General features: G+C 36.1%; 1 protein-coding gene across 1 annotated transcript; it reads right to left on the reverse strand.

Moving 5' to 3' along the window:
* Window positions 1-12,240: 12,240 nt before the first annotated feature.
* LOC102908931 (olfactory receptor 7G2-like) lies at window positions 12,241-17,708 on the reverse strand. Its single transcript, XM_006992695.2, has 2 exons — window positions 17,698-17,708; window positions 12,241-13,195 (listed from the first exon to the last, which is right to left on the reverse strand). The coding sequence occupies exons 1-2, from the start codon at window positions 17,706-17,708 to the stop codon at window positions 12,241-12,243; spliced, it is 966 nt and encodes a 321-aa protein (XP_006992757.2).
* Between the last annotated feature and the right edge of the window lie 1,662 nt (window positions 17,709-19,370).

Here is a 19,370-nt window from a genome sequence, read left to right on the forward strand (position 1 = left end):
AAAGATGCTTTCCTTGCAATCCAGATGACCTAAGTTTGATAATTGGCTCCCACATAAAGGAGTAAGCGGAAAACCACAAAGGATTTTGTGCCATATTCTGACTTTCTTCTCTCCCTCTCTTTATTTTCTTTTGCTGTCTCTTCCACATTACCTCCCTGTGTCTTCCCTTCTCTGTCTTTCAGCTTCTCTTCCTCCCCATGTCTCCTTCCATTTTCCTCCCCATGTCTCTCTCCTCAAAGGGGGAAGGGAACCTGTTATGGCTGTATTTAATTTGTTGTAATATCAGCTTCATGTATTCTTAATGATATTCTTCCTCTGAAACTTTACTAATATATGGGAAATTATTTTATTAATTAATCCTATTAAAACATGAAAAGCATTCCTATAACATGAAATGGTTGGTGGATATATGAATCTTCCTGACTATGCAGATTATTTTGGAATGTTATATAAAATCAAGCACCGTATTCTAATTCTTAGGTATGTGTAATAAGTATATATTTTTGATTCAGTATCTCAACATTAACCTAGAAGAACAGTCATGATAAAGGAAAATGTAATAGGAAAAATCACCTTGGATAGTAATGTAATCTGGATGAGAGAATGTAAAACTACTTCCTTTTGTGGTTTTGTTTTTCAGTAATGAACAATTGCATTGGAAACTTTTCATCCCCTAAAGGGTTGAAATGTGCTGATGTAGTTATTAAAGAAAGAATGGAAACAAGATGCATAAAAAACACTGCAAATGTGGAGGGAAAATGTGTTAACATTAGTATCAAGAATGTAAAGCGGAAAAATGAGGGAAATATCATTGATTTACTATTAATTTAGTATGCATATTTGATGAGATGCAGTGAATAAGTGAACTTTTTTCGAGAGTAAGATACATGTATTGTACCTGAACTCTCTTTAATGCATTAAAGGAATTTGGGTTACTTAGATGTTTCCAAAAGTAATGTTGCTGAACATCTCTTGATGATGATTCCTGAAGAGGAACACTTGTTTCCATAAAGAGGTTGTGGTGCTGCCTCAGCATAATACCCACATGTGGGCTGAGGATGTCACAAACCTACCTTCTACAGGTTTCACACTCCTGGGAGCCCCTTCTTGAAGTGCAATTTTACTACCATGCTCATTTCCAGAGACTATATCTTCAAAGATTATAAATGCAGAAAAGAGATATTCATGATGGACATTTCCTGACTCAGATACTGGGACATCATCAAGCTTGTTTCAGCACCTCCATATGTATACCACATGACATTTTCTAATAAATCTCATTTTCATATAAAATATAAACAAGTGTCCCCTTGTTTACTTAGTTTATAGGGCCTGGTCTGTTTTATGTGACAATCAATATATGTTATGTATGTGCAAATGTGTGTGTGTGTGTGTGTATACATATATAAAGTTATATATAAAGTTTATTTATAAATACAACTAAGTTGTAAAAATACAAACCTTTGGGGTTGTCTTTTTATGAAATGCTATTAATTTTTCATAAACTGTGATTTTTGTTATCTATGTTTTACATAATAAATTCAAATCCATTCTTAATCATTTCTAACTGTAAATGATGCATAATGATCTTAGTCTTTACTGGGGCTTGGAAAACCCTTTTTCAATCCCATTGCAGTCCTACCGACTCACACTTTACACATGTTCTCCTCTTACTGAGTCCCCAAATTTTGTGTACCTAATCATCATTGTGTATTTTTAAGTTTTAATCAAGGGGTTCTTTGTTCCATCTGCCAGATTTCATTCCTCTGAGTACCCTTTGGGTTACATCCTGCTGGTAATGGCATCTGTTTGTAAAAGGAACAAATGGGACATTTCCTTACAATTTCTTTGGCTTGTTGCCAGGTTATAGAAAATCCTTTTTTAAAAACATTTACTATTGAAATGATGTTTTCTTATGAAATTCTGAGGCCTCCAGCACATTTCCTATCAGTAATTTATCAATTGCATCATTACCTTGTGCTAGAGGGCCTTGCAGACACATATGGGATTGGATGTGAGTTATATATAAAGGATGACTCTTATTTCTGATTATATCTTGTAAGTGAATAAATAGTGAAGTTAATTCTGAAGCATCAGGGATAAATTCTGCAGTCTCAATATGTAATACCACTCTTTTGGCATACTGAGAGTCAATAACTATGTTGAAGGGTTCTGAAAAAATCCATTAATACCATCAGAATAGTATACAATTTCCATTTTTGAACTGAATTATAAGGACTTTGAACTACTTTACTTAAATTTTCTGATTTGTAACCTGCCTTTCCTTGTTTGTTGGCATCTGTATAAAATGTACGAACTCCAGATATGGGTTTTTCCTATTCAATGAGAGGCAAAATCCAATCAGCTCTCTTTATAAGATCAGTTCTATTACTTTGGGGATATTTGCCCAAAAAATTACTGCAAGCTCTTTGCCAAGGCTCACTTACTGCCCATAATTTTCCAATGTCCTCCTTAGTTAAAGGTATGACAATTTCTGTTGGGTCTATTCCTGCTAATTGACAAAGTCTCAATTTTCCTTTCCAAATCAAGTCAGAGATTTTTTTCCACATAAGTTTTTAATTTTTTCTCTCTTTATTTATTAAAAATATCCATTCCAATATAATATCTTCCCTCTGCATTAAAATTCCTGTAGGAGAATGCCTAGAGGGTAAAATAACCAAAATGCAATCCAGCTTTGGATCAATGCAATCCACGTGTCCTTCATGCACTTTCTTTTCTACCAAGGCTATTCTTTTTCAGCTTCAGGTGATAATTCTCTTGGACTGTTTAAGTTCTTGTCACCTTCTAATGTTTTGAACAAATTGTTCAGTTCATCATTTTTTACCCCAACAATAGCTTGTAGATGAGAAATGTCTCCAAATAATCTTTGAAGGTTATTAAGAATCCGTAATCGATCTCTCCTAATTTGCACTTTTGGGGATCTATTTTTTTTGTAGACCTATTTTATATGCTAAAATAACTAATAGAATCTCCTCTTTGTATCTTTTCAGGAGCAATTTGTAATCCCCAGCATGGCAAAAATTTCTTTACTTCTTCAATCATTCTTTTTAAAGCATCTGCATTTGTGTTAGCTTGTAAAATAACATCCATATAATGATAAATTTTGGATTTAGGAAATTTTTTACATATTACTTACAATGACTGTTGTAAAAAATATTGGCACAGGGTTGGGCTATTTAACATTCCCTGTGGGAGGACACCTCCACTGATATCTCTTAACCAGTTGAGAATTATTATAAGTTGGCACCGTGAAGGCAAATCTTTCTCCATCTTTTTCATGTAAAGGTATTGAAAAGAAATGGTCTTTTAAATCAATAACTATAAGAGGCCATCCTTTAGGTAGTAGGCAAAGGAATTCCAGACTGTGGAGAGCCCATTGGCTGAATTACTTTGTTAATTGCTCTAAGGTCTGTTACCATTCTCCATTTAACAGATTTCTTTTTAATAAAAAATACTGGAGAATTCCAAGAGCTGGTTGATTCTTCAATATGATGAGCATTTAACTGTTCTTCTACCAGCTCTTCTAAAGCCTGGAGATTTCTGTTGTTAAGGGCCATTGCTGAACCCATATAGGCTTGTCTGTTAAGCATTTTAAAGGTAGAACTGTTGGTGTCTTTGGAAGATCATCAGTTGTTGTGCCCTGTTCTTGTACAATCTGGATGGCTGGTGACCACTCATTAGAATAATACCTTCTAATATTTCTCTCAGAAACATGTGCTAGTTTATGATTTGTTTTTGAGGTTGGAGTGATGCTAATCTGAGTATTCCATTGTTGTTACAGGTCTCAATCTCATAAGTTCATAGCTATGTTAGCAACACATGGTTTTAATTTTCCTCTCTGTCCTTTTGGACCTATACATTCGAGCCATCTTGTACTCTGTTTCACTTGAGATAATGTTCCAATCCCTAACAGCTGAATGTTTACCTCCTGAAGAGGTCAAGTTGGATGCCAAAATTCCAGTGCAATTGTGGTCATGTCAGCACCTGTGTCTACCAGACCAGACAACAAAACATCATTTATTCTTATTGTTAATTTTGGTCTTTGTTCATTTATAGAAGTTTGCCAAAACACTTACTTCATGGTTTCTCCTGAATTTTCTGTTATCTCTGTCTCAGCTGTTCCATCACCCCAAGCAGCCTGGTTTATTCCAATAGGCATTTGGTTATTTAATTGCTCTGAATAGGGTTTTTTCTGTGACTGCAGGAAAGGTCTGAACTGGATTTGCTGTGGGGGCTTGCCCAAGGCCCCTCAGGGAGTTTCCTGACTGAGGCAAAAGATTACCTTGTCTGTCCCTTATTGATCTACATTCATTGGTCCAATGTTTACCCTTACCACACCTTCTGTATACTCCAGAAGGAAGGGGCATTCTGTTGCCATTGTTCCTTGAAGAAACATTTTTTTCTAGGAATGCCGTGTTTACAGTCTCTTTTCAAATGACCTTGCTTTCCACAACCAAAACATCCAACATTCCTCAAAACTCTTGAAATTGCTTCTTCTTTCCACATATCATCATGGCCATGAGACTCAACATTAATTGTGTCTCTAATCCAATATTCCAAGGGTGCAGATCTTGCCTTTAATGGCCTGATTATTTTCTTGCATGCTGCATTCCCGTTCTCAAATTCAAAGATTTGATTATTATCTGGCTAGCTTCTGAATTCGGGACCATTCTATTTACTGCTGAAGACAGTCTTTGTAAGAAATCCGTGGATTCTTTTGGGCCATGTATAACTTTTGTGAATGACTCAGTTTTCTTTCCTGCTTCCTCAGTTCTATCCCATGCATTCATGGCTGCCATTCAACATTCAATCAGGGTTTGGTTATCATATAAAAAAATGTCTTTGTATTTCAGCATATTAGCCTTCTCCAAGAAGGTGATTCTGGGAGATTTCCACACGTTTAGCCCTCCACTGACTTTCTATGGTTTATCTTCATCTCTGGACCACATGCGCCACGGCAGCTGTGCTGCAGGTTTCAGGACAGCATTTATCAACTCTTTACAGTCCTGAGGAATAATACTATTACAAGTTGACCAGGAGTTTAACATTTGCCTTACAAACAGGGAATGCATGCCATAAGATACTATTGCCTCCTTAAACCTTCGTAAATCTAACATTTCAATTGGAGTCTAATTATTTTGTATATTCACTTGACCAGGTAGCTGCTGTATGGCTACTGGATAAATTAAGTATGATTCTTTGAAAACAGGCTTTCTTTCTGTAAACTCATAATCCATTCCTGAAATAATTTCACCCTTAAATTCTTCTGTCTGAGTCTGAATTTCTCTATAATTCATTTTAACAGGTTTTTCTAAAGCTTTTATCCTGGCACATAAATTGACTATCTTTTTAAATTGTAAAATAAGGATAAGGAAAGTAATAATATGCATAATTAGTGTAATCCCATCAACATTAGTCTTCTCATATAGTTGGTCCATTTTCAGACTGCCTAAAGTTTTATCAAACAAAGGCCAGTTTTCTTCTAATGTATAGATAATACCCATTTTTAATGTGGAAAATTTTTGTCTTTTAAGTAGTTTTTCCCTTTAAAATATCTAATATCTGAATTGACTTACCAAGTCTGCATAGAACAACAGAAATCCAAGAGAATTTCAAAACAGCTACCTTGTGTCCATGATGGGAATCCAAAGAGAGAGAGAGACAGAGACAGAGACAGAGAGACAGAGAGAGACAGAGACAGAGATAGGGAGAGAGACAGGAAGGAAGGAAGGAAGGAAGGAAGGAAGGAAGGGAGAGAGAGAGAAAGAGAGAGAGAGAGAGAGAGAGAGAGAGAGAGAGAGAGGGAGGGAGGGAGGGAGGGAGGGAGGAAGGAAGGAAGAAAGGAAGAAAGAAGGAAAGAAAGAAAGAAAGAAAGAAAGAAAGAAAGAAAGAAAGAAAGAAAGAAAGAAAGAAAGAAAGAAAGAAAGAAAGAAAACGTAGCCACTTGTTCTGGCTAAAAGTTGAAATCCAGCCACTTTCTCCTGTTTGAGCCTATTCGAGCCTGAGCTGTGGCTTCCTTAAGCACTGACCACATGAGTTGGTGATTTGGGCACAAGTAGCCCCAAGTGCAGCTGCATGTAGCTGCTGTAGCTACAGTTGAGTGCAGCTCTGACTGCATGCATCTGGACAAGTAGCTCCAGCCAAGTTGGGGCTGAGTCAGAGCCAGGCTGTAACCACCAATGGTTTTTAATGAATTCTTGCCATGTGGGCACCGAATGTAGATGTAATTCTAAACGGTCTTATTAAATAAGAAACACAGAGCCAGAAAAAGGGTTAAAAGCCCAGAGGTCAAGCAGTAGCCAAAAGCTAAGACCCCTTGTCTTACCACTTGCTGCCGTCCTTCACCTGAGAGAGAGAGACCTTCTTCCTGTGTCTTGCCTTTTTATTACCTTTCTGTTCTGCCTTCTCATTGGCTGTAAACCCAACCACATGACTTCCTCATCACTGCCTGTCTATACAGACCTCCAGGTCTCTATCGTTGGTACTGAGATTAAAGGTTCAGGTCACCACTTGGCTGTGTCCTTGAACACACAGAGACTCTGCCTGACATGTGATTAGATTAAGGGTGTATGCTACCACTACCACACTTCTGCTTAATGGCTTGCTCTTAGCTCTGATCCCCAGGCAACTTTATTAACATACAAATAAAATCACATTTCATCACAAATAAAATATCACCATAGACAAAAAGCAGAAGATTCATTCTCCCATGTTCTTTTATGTGGGATACCTCAAGAATATTTAGAGTGTGTCTTTCTACCTCAAATGATCAAATTTGTGGTTGGTTCTGGATGTAGACAATTTGACAAGCAAGAATTGATGTTACAGTCAGGGTTCTCTAGAGGAAACAAACAAATAGGGTATTTATCACATTATTTTACATAATGGTGACAAGTAGTTAAACAATTGCCACTTAGATTTTTCATAGTTAAAGAATGTAGTAGATATAACATGGAACAAGTTATTAATCACAATTTAAATGCGATTGACTTGAGTTGCTGTCATTGGGATCACATTGTAGTCTACAGATGTGAAGTTTGTTGACAGTGGAGTTTGACAGCAGTGATAGGTACATCAAGGAAAGAGAAACAGAGGGAGGGGTTGCGAGTGCTTTTTCTCTCTGGTACTCCTGTTGGAAGGACAGAACTTTCATATCTGGTTAATTGTGTTGTGGGAATCTTCCAGAAAAAGCATTCTGATGACAATGACAGAGGAGGCGTCACTGGTGGACCTAAGCCAGGATTGTCCCAATTCCAGTTGCATTCTCATTTTATATTCTAAAACCACAAGGTGGGGTGAACAGGCAAGGGAATAGTATACAGAAGCATACATGACTTTGTATGATACATACAAAGTCAGCAGTTTGTTTTCATATATTACAGCTGCCAGATGTAAATTTTTGTCATCAGATGGTTAAGGGCAACAACTTATTCTTGGAGTTATTTCTCCAGGTCATTGTGTCATAGGGAGCAAGTGAAGCTATGATTAGAAATGAGTAGTATAAGCAGTGCTTAAATGAATCACCAAAATAAACCAATAAATCTGTGTTTAATAATTAGTATTTTCCCCATAGTCAACTCTATTTTCTCCCGTTCACATTCATAGAATATTATGAACCTGTCTTGAACAGTGACTGTATTTTTCTGAATAATAGTTAAGATTTACTTCATCTAAGTAGAGAGATGCTTAGGTTGAACTTTTTGAATGTGGCACCACTGGTCATGGACCCTATCAGAACCATTTTTAGCAAGACTCACAGAAGTACAGAAGGCCTCTTATACTAGTCTGCAACTGTCTTATGGGTAGCAGCTATAAATACCCTTGAGGCAGGCACAATAGGAGATAATGCAACTTTAACTAGTCTAACACAGTCCTTTTCTTTTCCTACACATTGAGCTTCTCCCATGATCTGAACAAGTGGCCCAGTTAAATATATCCCTTTGGTGTTCTCAGTCAGGCTATGGCTAGTCATTCTCACTTCAGTATATGCAACATAGCCTGCACACAGGCATATTTAGCAGTCCTGACACAGAGACAACTCTCTTAAGTTGCCTCTGATAAGCATTTACTGACAGCTGCATTTTGAGAAGGGGAACATCAGAACCAAATTACCCACATTATTCTTCTCAGTTTTTCCAATTTAAAACGTATTGCAACTTCAATTCATTCTCCCTTGGCAGGAGTCTCTTTTCAGGCTCCCTTTAAGGTGAAGTCCACCTATGAGCAATAGGTTCACTCACAATTATTCTTTTGTTCTCTGGTCACTTGTCCACAGATTGTCACTAGCCTAGGTCATCTTGAAAGGAATCATATTCTGCTGTGTTGGTGCAGGTAGTTCAACCACAGAATGGCTAAGACTGAGGGATGATTCATGGCTGACCTATCCCCAAGAAACCCTCCCTGAAAGAGATAAGATACAGATACCCTGGGGGAGGGGGATTAGTTATTTTGATGGCTGACCAGGAATTAGAGTTGTCTTTGAACACATTTCCACTCCAGACAAATTTGTTTAACAGGATCAGGGAAGCTGATTAAGGAATAGCTTGGATATTCATCAGCTGAATTGGAAGGGACATAAAGAGCCCAGGTAGATGCTGAGCTGCTTCCTTTTTCTTAGATTATTTTGAGAAGGTTGATTTCCAGTAGCTAGTCTGTAATAGCTCTCAAGGTCCATTTCTGGCTTGGGTCCACAGCAACCATTGTGTGGATGTGGTGTATTTACGTCTTGACACCTGCACTTTTAAGAGCTGAGAAGATGGTGAAGATTGGTCAGTTTTCCGTGCAGTGTCAGGCAGCTCTTTCAAGAACCACTGGACAGAGGTATATCCACATTCTAGATCCTAGAATCTAGGACATTCCCCGAGTCCTTGGAATGAAATGAAGATGGGTGGCCAAACATGCTCTTAAAAGAAAAGTAACTATAATTACAGAGTATAAAACACACTCTAAACAGTACAAGCAGCAGAATTTGGGAGAAGGGATTTTTGTTTCTAGGCCATGTTTGGCCAGTTGCCACACTTAGAGTCTTTTTATTTTCTCAACCTGGCCTGAGATTGGGGTAGTACCATATATGCAAGTTTCAAGTTAACTCAACATGCTAGGAAAAGCTTCTACCTGGTCTGAAAGTTGCACACCATAACAAGCATGGCTCAGTAACCTACGTTCTGGAAAGTCCACTTCCAGATGGGTAGGACCCATGTTTTTGTGTTAGCATGAGACTCTAGTGTCGCTGCTTAGGATTTCTCCCAAGCACACTGCAAAGAGGATTTGCTAGCTTCTTGAGACAGTGTTGGTAATCTTGGAACCACTGCATATTTTTGCGGCATTTCTTGCAGGACAGTTTTCCCCCAGATAAATTACTTCATGAGCTTGGGGCCTAGGCTGGGCATTGACTTCTCTGGAATTATTTTCTTTCTATCCATGGTAATCAGCCAGACCTCCTGATTTTCATCAGCCCTTTCATTGGTTGTTCTTTTTCTTTCTTCTTGCTTGATTTTGGGGTTTCAGGAAATGCTGGGAGTATAAAACATAAATTATAGGACATAATATCTGGGGACTCGGGGCTAAGTCTTCACAGAGGACAGCCTTTTTGACTCATATGCCAGTTGGTTTTTCAAATTCACTCAACCTTGGCTCTTTGTGTGATCCTAACGGTACACCAGCTGGGGACACAGACACCATCTAGAAGCTGAAGGATTTAGTCTGTTTTTAATTTCTTTGGCCCCTCTCCCATTACCTTCCTCCCATTACCTTGATCACAATGCTGCTTCGTTGCTGGCTACAACCTGATTCCATCCCTCTTATCCTGTAAAGCGGCATAGAAACATACCTTCAGCTCAAATAGGTAACTTTGAGCTCAAAGGTAAATAGGTAACTTCAACTCAAAGAGGTAAGTCTTGGTATGTTGCTGTTTTGTGTCTCTTTTTTAATGGACTATTTCATCTGGTTTTGGCTTTGGCTTCATATCTGCAAATAGTTCTATATCTGAGTTGGTGAGTGGCTTGTCCTTTAAGTGAGGGAAAAATCTCTTTTATATTTTCTCCACAATCATGGCTTGACTTTTCCTCCTCTTCAGAAAAGTAAGTGGCCTGATAATATCGCTAACATATACAATGTGATAAGGGATTTGAGTCTGGACACATTGGAACAGGCCTGCCACTGGAATGCAGCCACTGCAGTCTGGTATACCTGGTCAGTTAGCAAAGTTTGTTAGCACTGCATCATGGTGGATGACATTGGAAGCTATTAGAGGAATGTGACCAGGTGGTCTTGTGGCTGCTTAGGTACTTTTGAAGTTGGCAATTGGAGCAGTTCGGGAGGAAGGGTAAATGCCACTAGAGGAATGGAATCAGGTTGTAGCCAGCAAAGAAGCAGCATTGTGATCAAGGTAATGGGAGGAAGGTAATGGGAGAGATTGCTTGATGTCTTCAGACTTAAGAGTCTTTGCAGACCTCATGATGAGAAGACCTACCTACCAGCAAAGAAGGGTCTTTGAGTCTTCCATCTTTCTCTAATGAACTCCTTGTACATACTTCTATAAGTAACTACAATAAACTCATTGGTCATTAACAACTTAATGTAACTTTGATGTAATTGATATTTGGTCTTTCTTTAGTTACCTATTTGAGCTGAAGAAATGTTTCTATGCCTCTTTACAGGAAAAGTTAACACAACACTTACCATTTATATTTAAGGTGGGTATATTACTCAGAGAAGCCTCTCTGGAAACAATGAGAGGTCTATATCTTATGTAATTCTAAATCATCTTATGAAGTAGGAAGTCAAGATTTACCATTACATTAATACCTTTTAGATTCCCATGAATTCTTATTTTGTTTACAGAGGCAAATATACACACTTACTTAATTATTAATCAATATACTTGGTAAAGGACTTAAAATAAAAATGTGTAAAATTTATGTGTATACCTATATATTAACTATGGAATATGAATATGATTCCTCTATACTCTTTTCCTTCCTATCCATTACCACTTTTTGTATCTCCTCCTCTAAGAGTAGGTACCCTATCCAAGTAGGTACCATATACACACAGATGGTCCATGTACGGAATATACTGAGTCAACAAAGAACATGCTCAGGCCATCTCCTACTGAATATTCAATCTGAGATTAGTAATATCTGTCTTGCCTTCCATACCTAATTCTGCTTCACAATGGTGACAGACCTAAACAAACCCACATTGGAAATCCCTGTAAACAGATTGTGTTCAATCCAAGCTTGCCCTGTTGGTGTTAGAAAATACTGAAAAGGCCGGTGTCCTGCATTTAGCTTCTTTGCAGCATCAACCTGGTACTCATTGAAGAACTTCTCCAGGGAATAATGCCTGCTACTGAACACCACACAGAGGGACTATATAAGTAGGTGACACTGTGAATCTCTTTTCTCCAATATGTGGGACATACTAGAAATAGACTTTACTTAATGTCAGGTTTGAAAAAGGAGAATAACCAAGGGCAACATTTTAAAAACAAAGAAACAGACAAGAACACCTTCTTACTCAGAATGCAGTGAAAAATGCAATAAGAACAAAAATTGAAAATGTGCTTGACCATTTTAGAAGAAAAGCAATATATTTCAAAATTTTCTTCAGCAAAATACAGATACTGTCAAGGCAAATGTTCTATGGGTATATATCACATGGAGAAAAACTGACATTAATTTTTTATGCAGTTGATGGGAGCTTTAATGTCTACTTTGTATAGAATCGTAAGAAGATGACAGCTAGTAACAATTAATTTTAAATGTTCAAAATAAATGCTTGACATTTTAGAGCAAAGCAAGTAATAAGTGTTAAATATTGAAGTGTCAAGTTTACCTCAAATTATCATCATATGTTTATAATAATTTTGAAATATCAAATTATCTATTTATTCTACTTCATTTCTACCTATCAATACATTTATATTTCTGTATTTATCAATGATACACATTACTAAAACTATACACTATAAATAAGAATTTATTTTATGATATAAAAAACAAATTGTTTTCATATAGTCAAAGTAATTATTCAAATGTGAGATATTTAGAGTTCTAACAAAAGAAAGTAGAAAGTAAACAGAGAACATAGGATTAGATAGTATGCCACCTGGACATTTTAGATGATTGCAATAATATAAAGATAAAACTTTATTCTTCTCAGGAATACTCCCACCTTGGCTTATTGCAGAAAACAAAGTCCATAGCAATTGACACATCAGAGAAGACACATTGCTGTACTAATGTGTTTCCTCAAGGCTACCTTCATGTCTCTGTTTCTCAAGCTATATATAAAGGGATTCAACATTTGAGGGACCAATGTGCACATCACATAAGCCAATGCAGTATTTGTGACTGAACTGGTGAATGAAGAGCTGATATAAACACCCAATGCTGTACCATAGAACAAGGAAACCACTGCCAGGTGAGCACCACAGGTAGAGAAGGCTTTATACCTTCCTTTTACGGAGGATATTCTCAAAACAGAAGAAACAATTTGAGTATAAGAAAAAATTATTCCAGAGACTGGAATGCCATTAAGTATGATTGTTGCAAGATATATCAGAACATAATTGATTAGGGTGTCAGAACAGGCTAGCTTGATGACTTGGGCTAGTTCACAGAAAAATAGAGGGATATCTAGGTCTGTGCAAAAGGACAACCGCAACACCATCAGACCAAGCAGTCCAGTGTTCACAAGGCTAATGATCAGAGAAAGTAGAACCAGCAGACCACAGGTTTGAGAATTCATGAGTGTTGTGTAGGTCAAGGGATGACATATGGCTACATAGCGGTCATATGACATTGCTGAAAGAAGACAACTTTCCAAACTACAAAACAGCAAGATAAAACAGATTTGAGTGAGACAGCCTGTGTATGTGATGCTCTGATCCTGTGTCTGAATGTTCACCAACATCTTTGGAATGATAGTTGTGCTTAAGCAGATGTCATTAAAGGACAGATTGGAGAGAAAAATATACATGGGTGTTTGGAGATGGGAATCAGAGCTGACAGTCAGAATGATGAGCACATTTCCTAAGATGGTAATCAGGTACATGGAGGTAAACAGGCTGAAGATGAGGGGTTGCAGTGTGAGATCATCTGTTATTCCCATAAGAAAGAATTCTGAAACAGCTGTTTGGTTTTTAGATTCCATTTTGTAGGTGAATCTGCTGGAAATATGGAGGGAAACAAAAAGCAGGAGCACATATGAGCATGTTAGAAACATAGGTCCATTCTCCAAATGTATTCCTTATAAACTATTAATATTATGGTTTTAAGTCTATGATTTAAAACATTTTCCAGATGTTTTTGATATATATTGAATTTTGAGAAAATTTACATTCATAGAAAAACTCTTTTCATGGGAACTTGAAAGACTCATGAATTTTGCAATATTTTCTTCTGCTAGTCTCTCCCTGTATCATGCCCTAATATTTCTTTTCACACTCTTTCTTATTTTTTTAAACTAACTCAATTTGGTGAATTGCTCTAATCACTAAGATTAAACAACATATAATACATATAACTTTTGCATTACAAATACCCAATGCTGTATACTATCAAAAAAAAGAAGAGTACAAAGTTATATAATTTTTCTCCTAAATTGGATAGCTTCTCAGACATGATGATGTCATGTCAAATTATTCTTTCATGTATTTACCTCATTTACCCTATAATGCATTTAGAAGATCTAAGATTTCCTTTTTAATATAAAGACATTGATTGAAAGAGCCTGGGTCAGGCAGAGCTCCAGGAGTCCAATCGATGAGAGAGGAGGGATTATGTGAGCAAGAGATATCAAGACCATGACTGGAAAAAGTACAGAGACAACTAGCCAAACTAGTGGAAACACATGAACTGTGGACTAACAGCTGAGGAGCACCCATGGAACTGGACTAGGCCCTCTGGATAAGTGAGACAGTTGTTTAGCTTAAACTGTTTAGTGGGATCCCAAGGCAATGAGACCAGGACCTGTCCCTAGTGCATGAGCCAGCTTTTTGGAACCTAGTGCCTATGCTGAGACACTGCTCAGCCTTAGTGCAGGGAGGAGGGGATTGGACCTGCCTCAACTGAATGTACCAGGCTTTGCTGACTCCCCAGGGGACACCTAGCCTTGGAGGAGGTAGGAATGGGGGGCAGGTTGGGGGAGGAAGGCTGGGTGGGGAGAGAAGGGAGGACAGGGGAATCTGTGGTTGATATGTAAAATGAATAGAAAATCACTTAATAATAAAAAAAATCAGCCAGAAAAAAAGAAAGAAAGAAAGAGAAAGAAAGAAAGAGAGAAAGAAAGAAAGAAAGAAAGAAAGAAAGAAAGAAAGAAAGAAAGAAAGAAAGAAAGAAAGAGCAAGCGAGCCTGAGTCATAACTTTAATTATATGACTGAGCAGTTGACTTTTTTTAACCAGTGTCTGTTCATGTGTGTGGTGTACACATAATTAACATTCTTGGATTACAACTAAGATCCCCAACTTACATTTATAATTTTAATATTTTTTGCTGGGTAAAATCTATAGATTTTCTGTTTGTTGTAAGTTGGTCTACTTATAACCTTTGAGTTAGGTTCAATAACTGAAATATTTTCCAGGTAGACCTAAGCAAAGATTTTAAAATGTTTTATACAAAGTTCAAACTCATGAGACTCCCAAATAGAAATGCAACTCATAATTTCTGGAAAGAAATTTTAGGAGAAATAAGGCAATATTACTAGCAAATTATCTGTTCAGCTCTGTAGAGTTCTTCCATAAAGTAAGGAAAACATGGCCTTTTGATTTTAAGGGAAATGCAGGAGAAATGTTGGAATAATGGGTATCAACTTCCAAACAAAGAGATTAAAGTATTTATAGTTCTGTAGGTTTTAGAAAACATAAACCTTCTAGATAATAGTTAAATGTTATTGTACGAATATAATCTATTTTATTTATAAGATAGTCACTGTGCTAATACAGATGCCCACTGTATAGCTGTGGAGGTTATCTTTAGGGGGTGATGAAGAGATTATGGTATATATACATGATATAACATCTGACTCATATATTCTTGATGTGATCTAGAGTTCACCACATGCTGTGTGAATGGGGGAAATCACTGATAGGAGAAACCTACCTGTACAGTAAGAATATTGTTATATATGTTATTAATTTTATTTTGGTATTCATTTTTCAATTAGCACCTGCAACTGATCCCTATTTTATAAGTAGAATATAAAAAGATTTCAATTATTTATATTTAAATTAATCTGAAATGAAAATAGTGAGGCTATTTCAAGACAAGAAATGAATAAAATAAGATTATCTATCTCAATTCTCAGTGTCTAGTCTTCTCATACTGCCATTTTGTACAGGGGGTTGTTTTTGTTTTTCCCTACCAAGAAGACAAGTCACCATACATTCATCAGAAATAAGTAATGTATTTGGGGATGTGAGTGCAATAGACAGAAATGGAACATTGCTATATTGATCATTGTAAACATCAGAGATGTATTCAAGGGCACAAAACACCACTGGAAATGATGGTTTAAGTATGCAATCAACATGCAGGAATTAAGATGAATTTAAGCATAAATGAATAAGAGATGATAGATTGCACCTAATCTGACTTTCTAAACTTTAATTAATAGACTTTAGATGACCTGTTGATGTCAAAGAACAACTACTTACCTAGATATCAAAGTTGGAAAATATGTCATCATAAATGCAGAGAGACTGAGTCCTTTCTCCTTTGTCAGGTAGGATCTTTTCTAGGAGGACCCATAGGTTACCTGTTTCTGACTGGGTCAAGTGTGTTGAAGGAGGCTCTCATAGGCTAAATTCTATAGTGTCTGCATCTCCAGGGGCCAAATTTCCTAACATCCTAATTAGAAACAATTATGCCATTACGGTTCTCATCTCAGGAACACATGTCCTTAAAGACCATGAATCAGATAATTTCAAGGTTAAATTTCAGCCCACTGAGGGTTCATTGTATTGCACCACTCTTTATACTATTTCTGCCTATCACTGTTTCAGAGACCTTGCATATCTGACTCAAATGTTCTCACTAATACATTAAAATATTCCTTAATAGTTACCAAAACGCATCACTACACATTTAATGATCTCAGAAAATCTAATTTCTACTCCACCCATAAAACATGGCATATTTATGTGAGTATCAAAAATATAATTATACATAATAGCTGTTTGTCATCAGTGAGCTACACTTTCTATGGAAATTTTTTACCATATTCATTGTTCAGTGTTGACTTCAGAAAATACACATGGATTTATGTGTTGTAATTTTTATTGTTGTATTATGATTTTATTTTTTATTTGAATCTTTGTAACAAAATGTTATGTAGAATGGGTTTTCGAACTCTATGTAGCCAAAAATGAACTTGAACTTCCCATCTCTCACCTCTACTGTTCATTTGTTGGGATTACATCCATGTACCACCATATCTACCTTCAAAGTTTCATAAGTACCATTTTCAATCAGTTTATTATCTAATTTAATATCTATTTTTCTTATCATGATGGCATTATTAATTGAAAACATAATTTTTGTTAAAACTAGTTTATATATTCAACATGGTTCTCTTCCAGGACAGAAACAATAAAATATATATTCATTTTAAAATTATATAAAATATACTATAGAAGATAACAAGATTTACTAGATTGACTTACAGCATAATAAATGATAGTGAAATGATTGTCATGTGAACAGTAAAGATTCATAAAGATCTGTAGTTGATTAATCCAGGGAGTCAGGTGCTTCAGCAGTTCTAATATGGCATCGAAAAATTAAGATCTCAGATGTTTACATATTATCAGTTTCTACCAGAAGAATGGAAAGAAGTAGTATCTGATATGAGTGGAAGATAGCAGTAGTGATGGACATACTCATTCAGAAAGAAAATTCAGACATAGACACACTATTAAATTGAAATTAAAACCAAGTCATACAGGGGCTTATTCACACCTCAACTGAATGTACTAAGCTTTGCTGACACTCCATGGGAGACCTTACCTTTTGGAGGAGGGGAGAGGAGGTGGTTTGTTGGGGGAGCCTGGTGGGGAGCATGAAGAGAAATGAGGTGGGGATCTGTGCTGGTACATAAAATGAATAATAAAATTTCTTAAATAAAAAATGTAAACACACGAAAAGCCAAGTCATACATATTAATGAAACATTTCATTGAATACAGTTGAATTTTTAGCAATTTCATGACAAAAACTTCTGAACTAAGAGGAAGCAATAGAACATGAATGTGAATGCCATACACACAGATTTCACAAAGTAAGAAAATAATTGAGACAATATACGTAAGAATTTACTGGAGATTATATATTTAATTAAATATTATCCTAACCCTTTTGTATTGTAAAAGTAAATGTGAGCAGATAAAAAAGCAAAACACCAAGAGCAGTTTAAATTGCTTCTCTCATTTAGGAAATACTTTGACATTACCCAGCCAAATGACTGAATGTTTCAATTATGTCCAATACCTAATGCTCAGCTCCGAGAGAATATTCATACAATTGAAACTAAGTAGATTCAACAGGTTTTATTTGTATGTTTGTGTGTATGTATATATGTAACAAGAAAAAGTGTGACTTCTATATGCTTAAAGGTGAGACACACAAATGGAAAAGGAGTCATATATTCTCTAATGATCAGAGAACACATACTACATTGTATACATGTTATTATCCTATTTATAACATAGTGATTTATAAATAAATAAATATATACAAGCAACAGTAAATGAACCCAACATGTTATACTAATATATTTTTATGTATGTCTACATGTAAGAATAATAATTTTAAGAAGAGATTAAAGTTGGCTTGATCTAATCAATTGTGGTTACAATAATTGTGGACAATAACTAATGATGATTCACTGTTACATTTCAGGTTTTTATTGTATAGTTTACCTTGTGCTTAAGCACCAAATGTTTTAAGAAGGGATATTGACACACCCAAAAAAATTGTAGACTATGGTCAAATGCCCTTGACAGTCATTATTTGCCCATTTATATGTTTAACATAACATATTTGAGATTGCCCAAATTTAAACAAACAAAACATTTAAAGGTATTCTTAGAAACCTACCTCCTGGTACTAATCTAAATGTTAAGAATGACATCAGCTATCATTTAAGACCTATGGAGTAGAGACTTCCCTGTTTTGCTGTAACCAGAACATCTAGTGTTTCCACCGTATTTTTATTTTATTTTATTAAAATTTTTCATTTATTTTACATACTGACCGCAGTTTCCCCTCCATTCTCTCTTCCCATTGCCTCCCCTGACTCCTATATACCACCTCCCCATCCACTCCACATCCTCTGTTTTTAAATTGTGTCTTGATGTTATTTTTTTTTGTTGGTGTTCTTACTATAAAAACCTGATAAATCTATCACCATGATTAAACATGGTATGTGGAGTAATCTGAACCTGCTTTTCTGGGTCATGACCACACATATTTGTTTGCAGAAAAAACTGTCTCAAGTCTTCTTTGATTGGAGAGTATTATTTTTGTGTCTACAATCTTTTGATAGTAATCTCACCATGAAGCAACTCTGTGTGTGTGTGTGTGTGTGTGTGTGTGTGTGTGTGTGTGTGTGTGTGTGTGTTTTAAATTTAGTTAGGAATGGAGAGAAATTGTTAGGATGACTGGAGATGCTGAGAGAAATTGTCCTTCAAGGTAAGCATATATCTAGTTTTCAATGATTTCAGAAAATATAGTGACTAAACAAACAACTTTGGCCAACATAGTAGAAAAACAGATGGCAAACTTTCAAGAACATCTGTACTGTCATCATAATAGGCATAAAATAATCAGCATTAAAAAAAAGAATAACAACTAAACCCAAAGTCCTGAAGGTTTTTTGAAGCACTGGCCCATTAAGAAGAAATGGGACATATTCATTAAGTTTAAGTATTATCAAAGTCAAAAGAAACAGTTGCATAATAAATTATAAAAATTAAAATGTACTAGCAGACTATGAAAACGACATGTTTGTGAGGCTGCTCCATTAAGTAAGAGTACTTACTGAGCCACATCCTTAGCTACAGAGGGTCCAGCCTTCTGCAGGTCAGAGGGACTGGGAATGAGATGCAGTCATAACAAGAAAAGCACAGTGTTCTTTGTGTTCTCTTCTGAGGAATAAAAGCTTCTCTTATTTTGTAATTATTTCAAATGAACAATCCAATTAAAAAATGGGTTAATAGAACTAAACAGAGAATTCTCAACAGAAGAATCTCAAATGGCTGAAAGACATTTAAGAAATTGTTCAACAACCTTAGTAAGCAGGGAAATTCAAATCAAAATGATTCTTACACCTGTCAGAATGGCTAATA

This window comes from Peromyscus maniculatus, chromosome 7 (assembly GCF_049852395.1).
Source record: "Peromyscus maniculatus bairdii isolate BWxNUB_F1_BW_parent chromosome 7, HU_Pman_BW_mat_3.1, whole genome shotgun sequence".
Taxonomy (NCBI): Eukaryota; Metazoa; Chordata; class Mammalia; order Rodentia; family Cricetidae; genus Peromyscus; species Peromyscus maniculatus.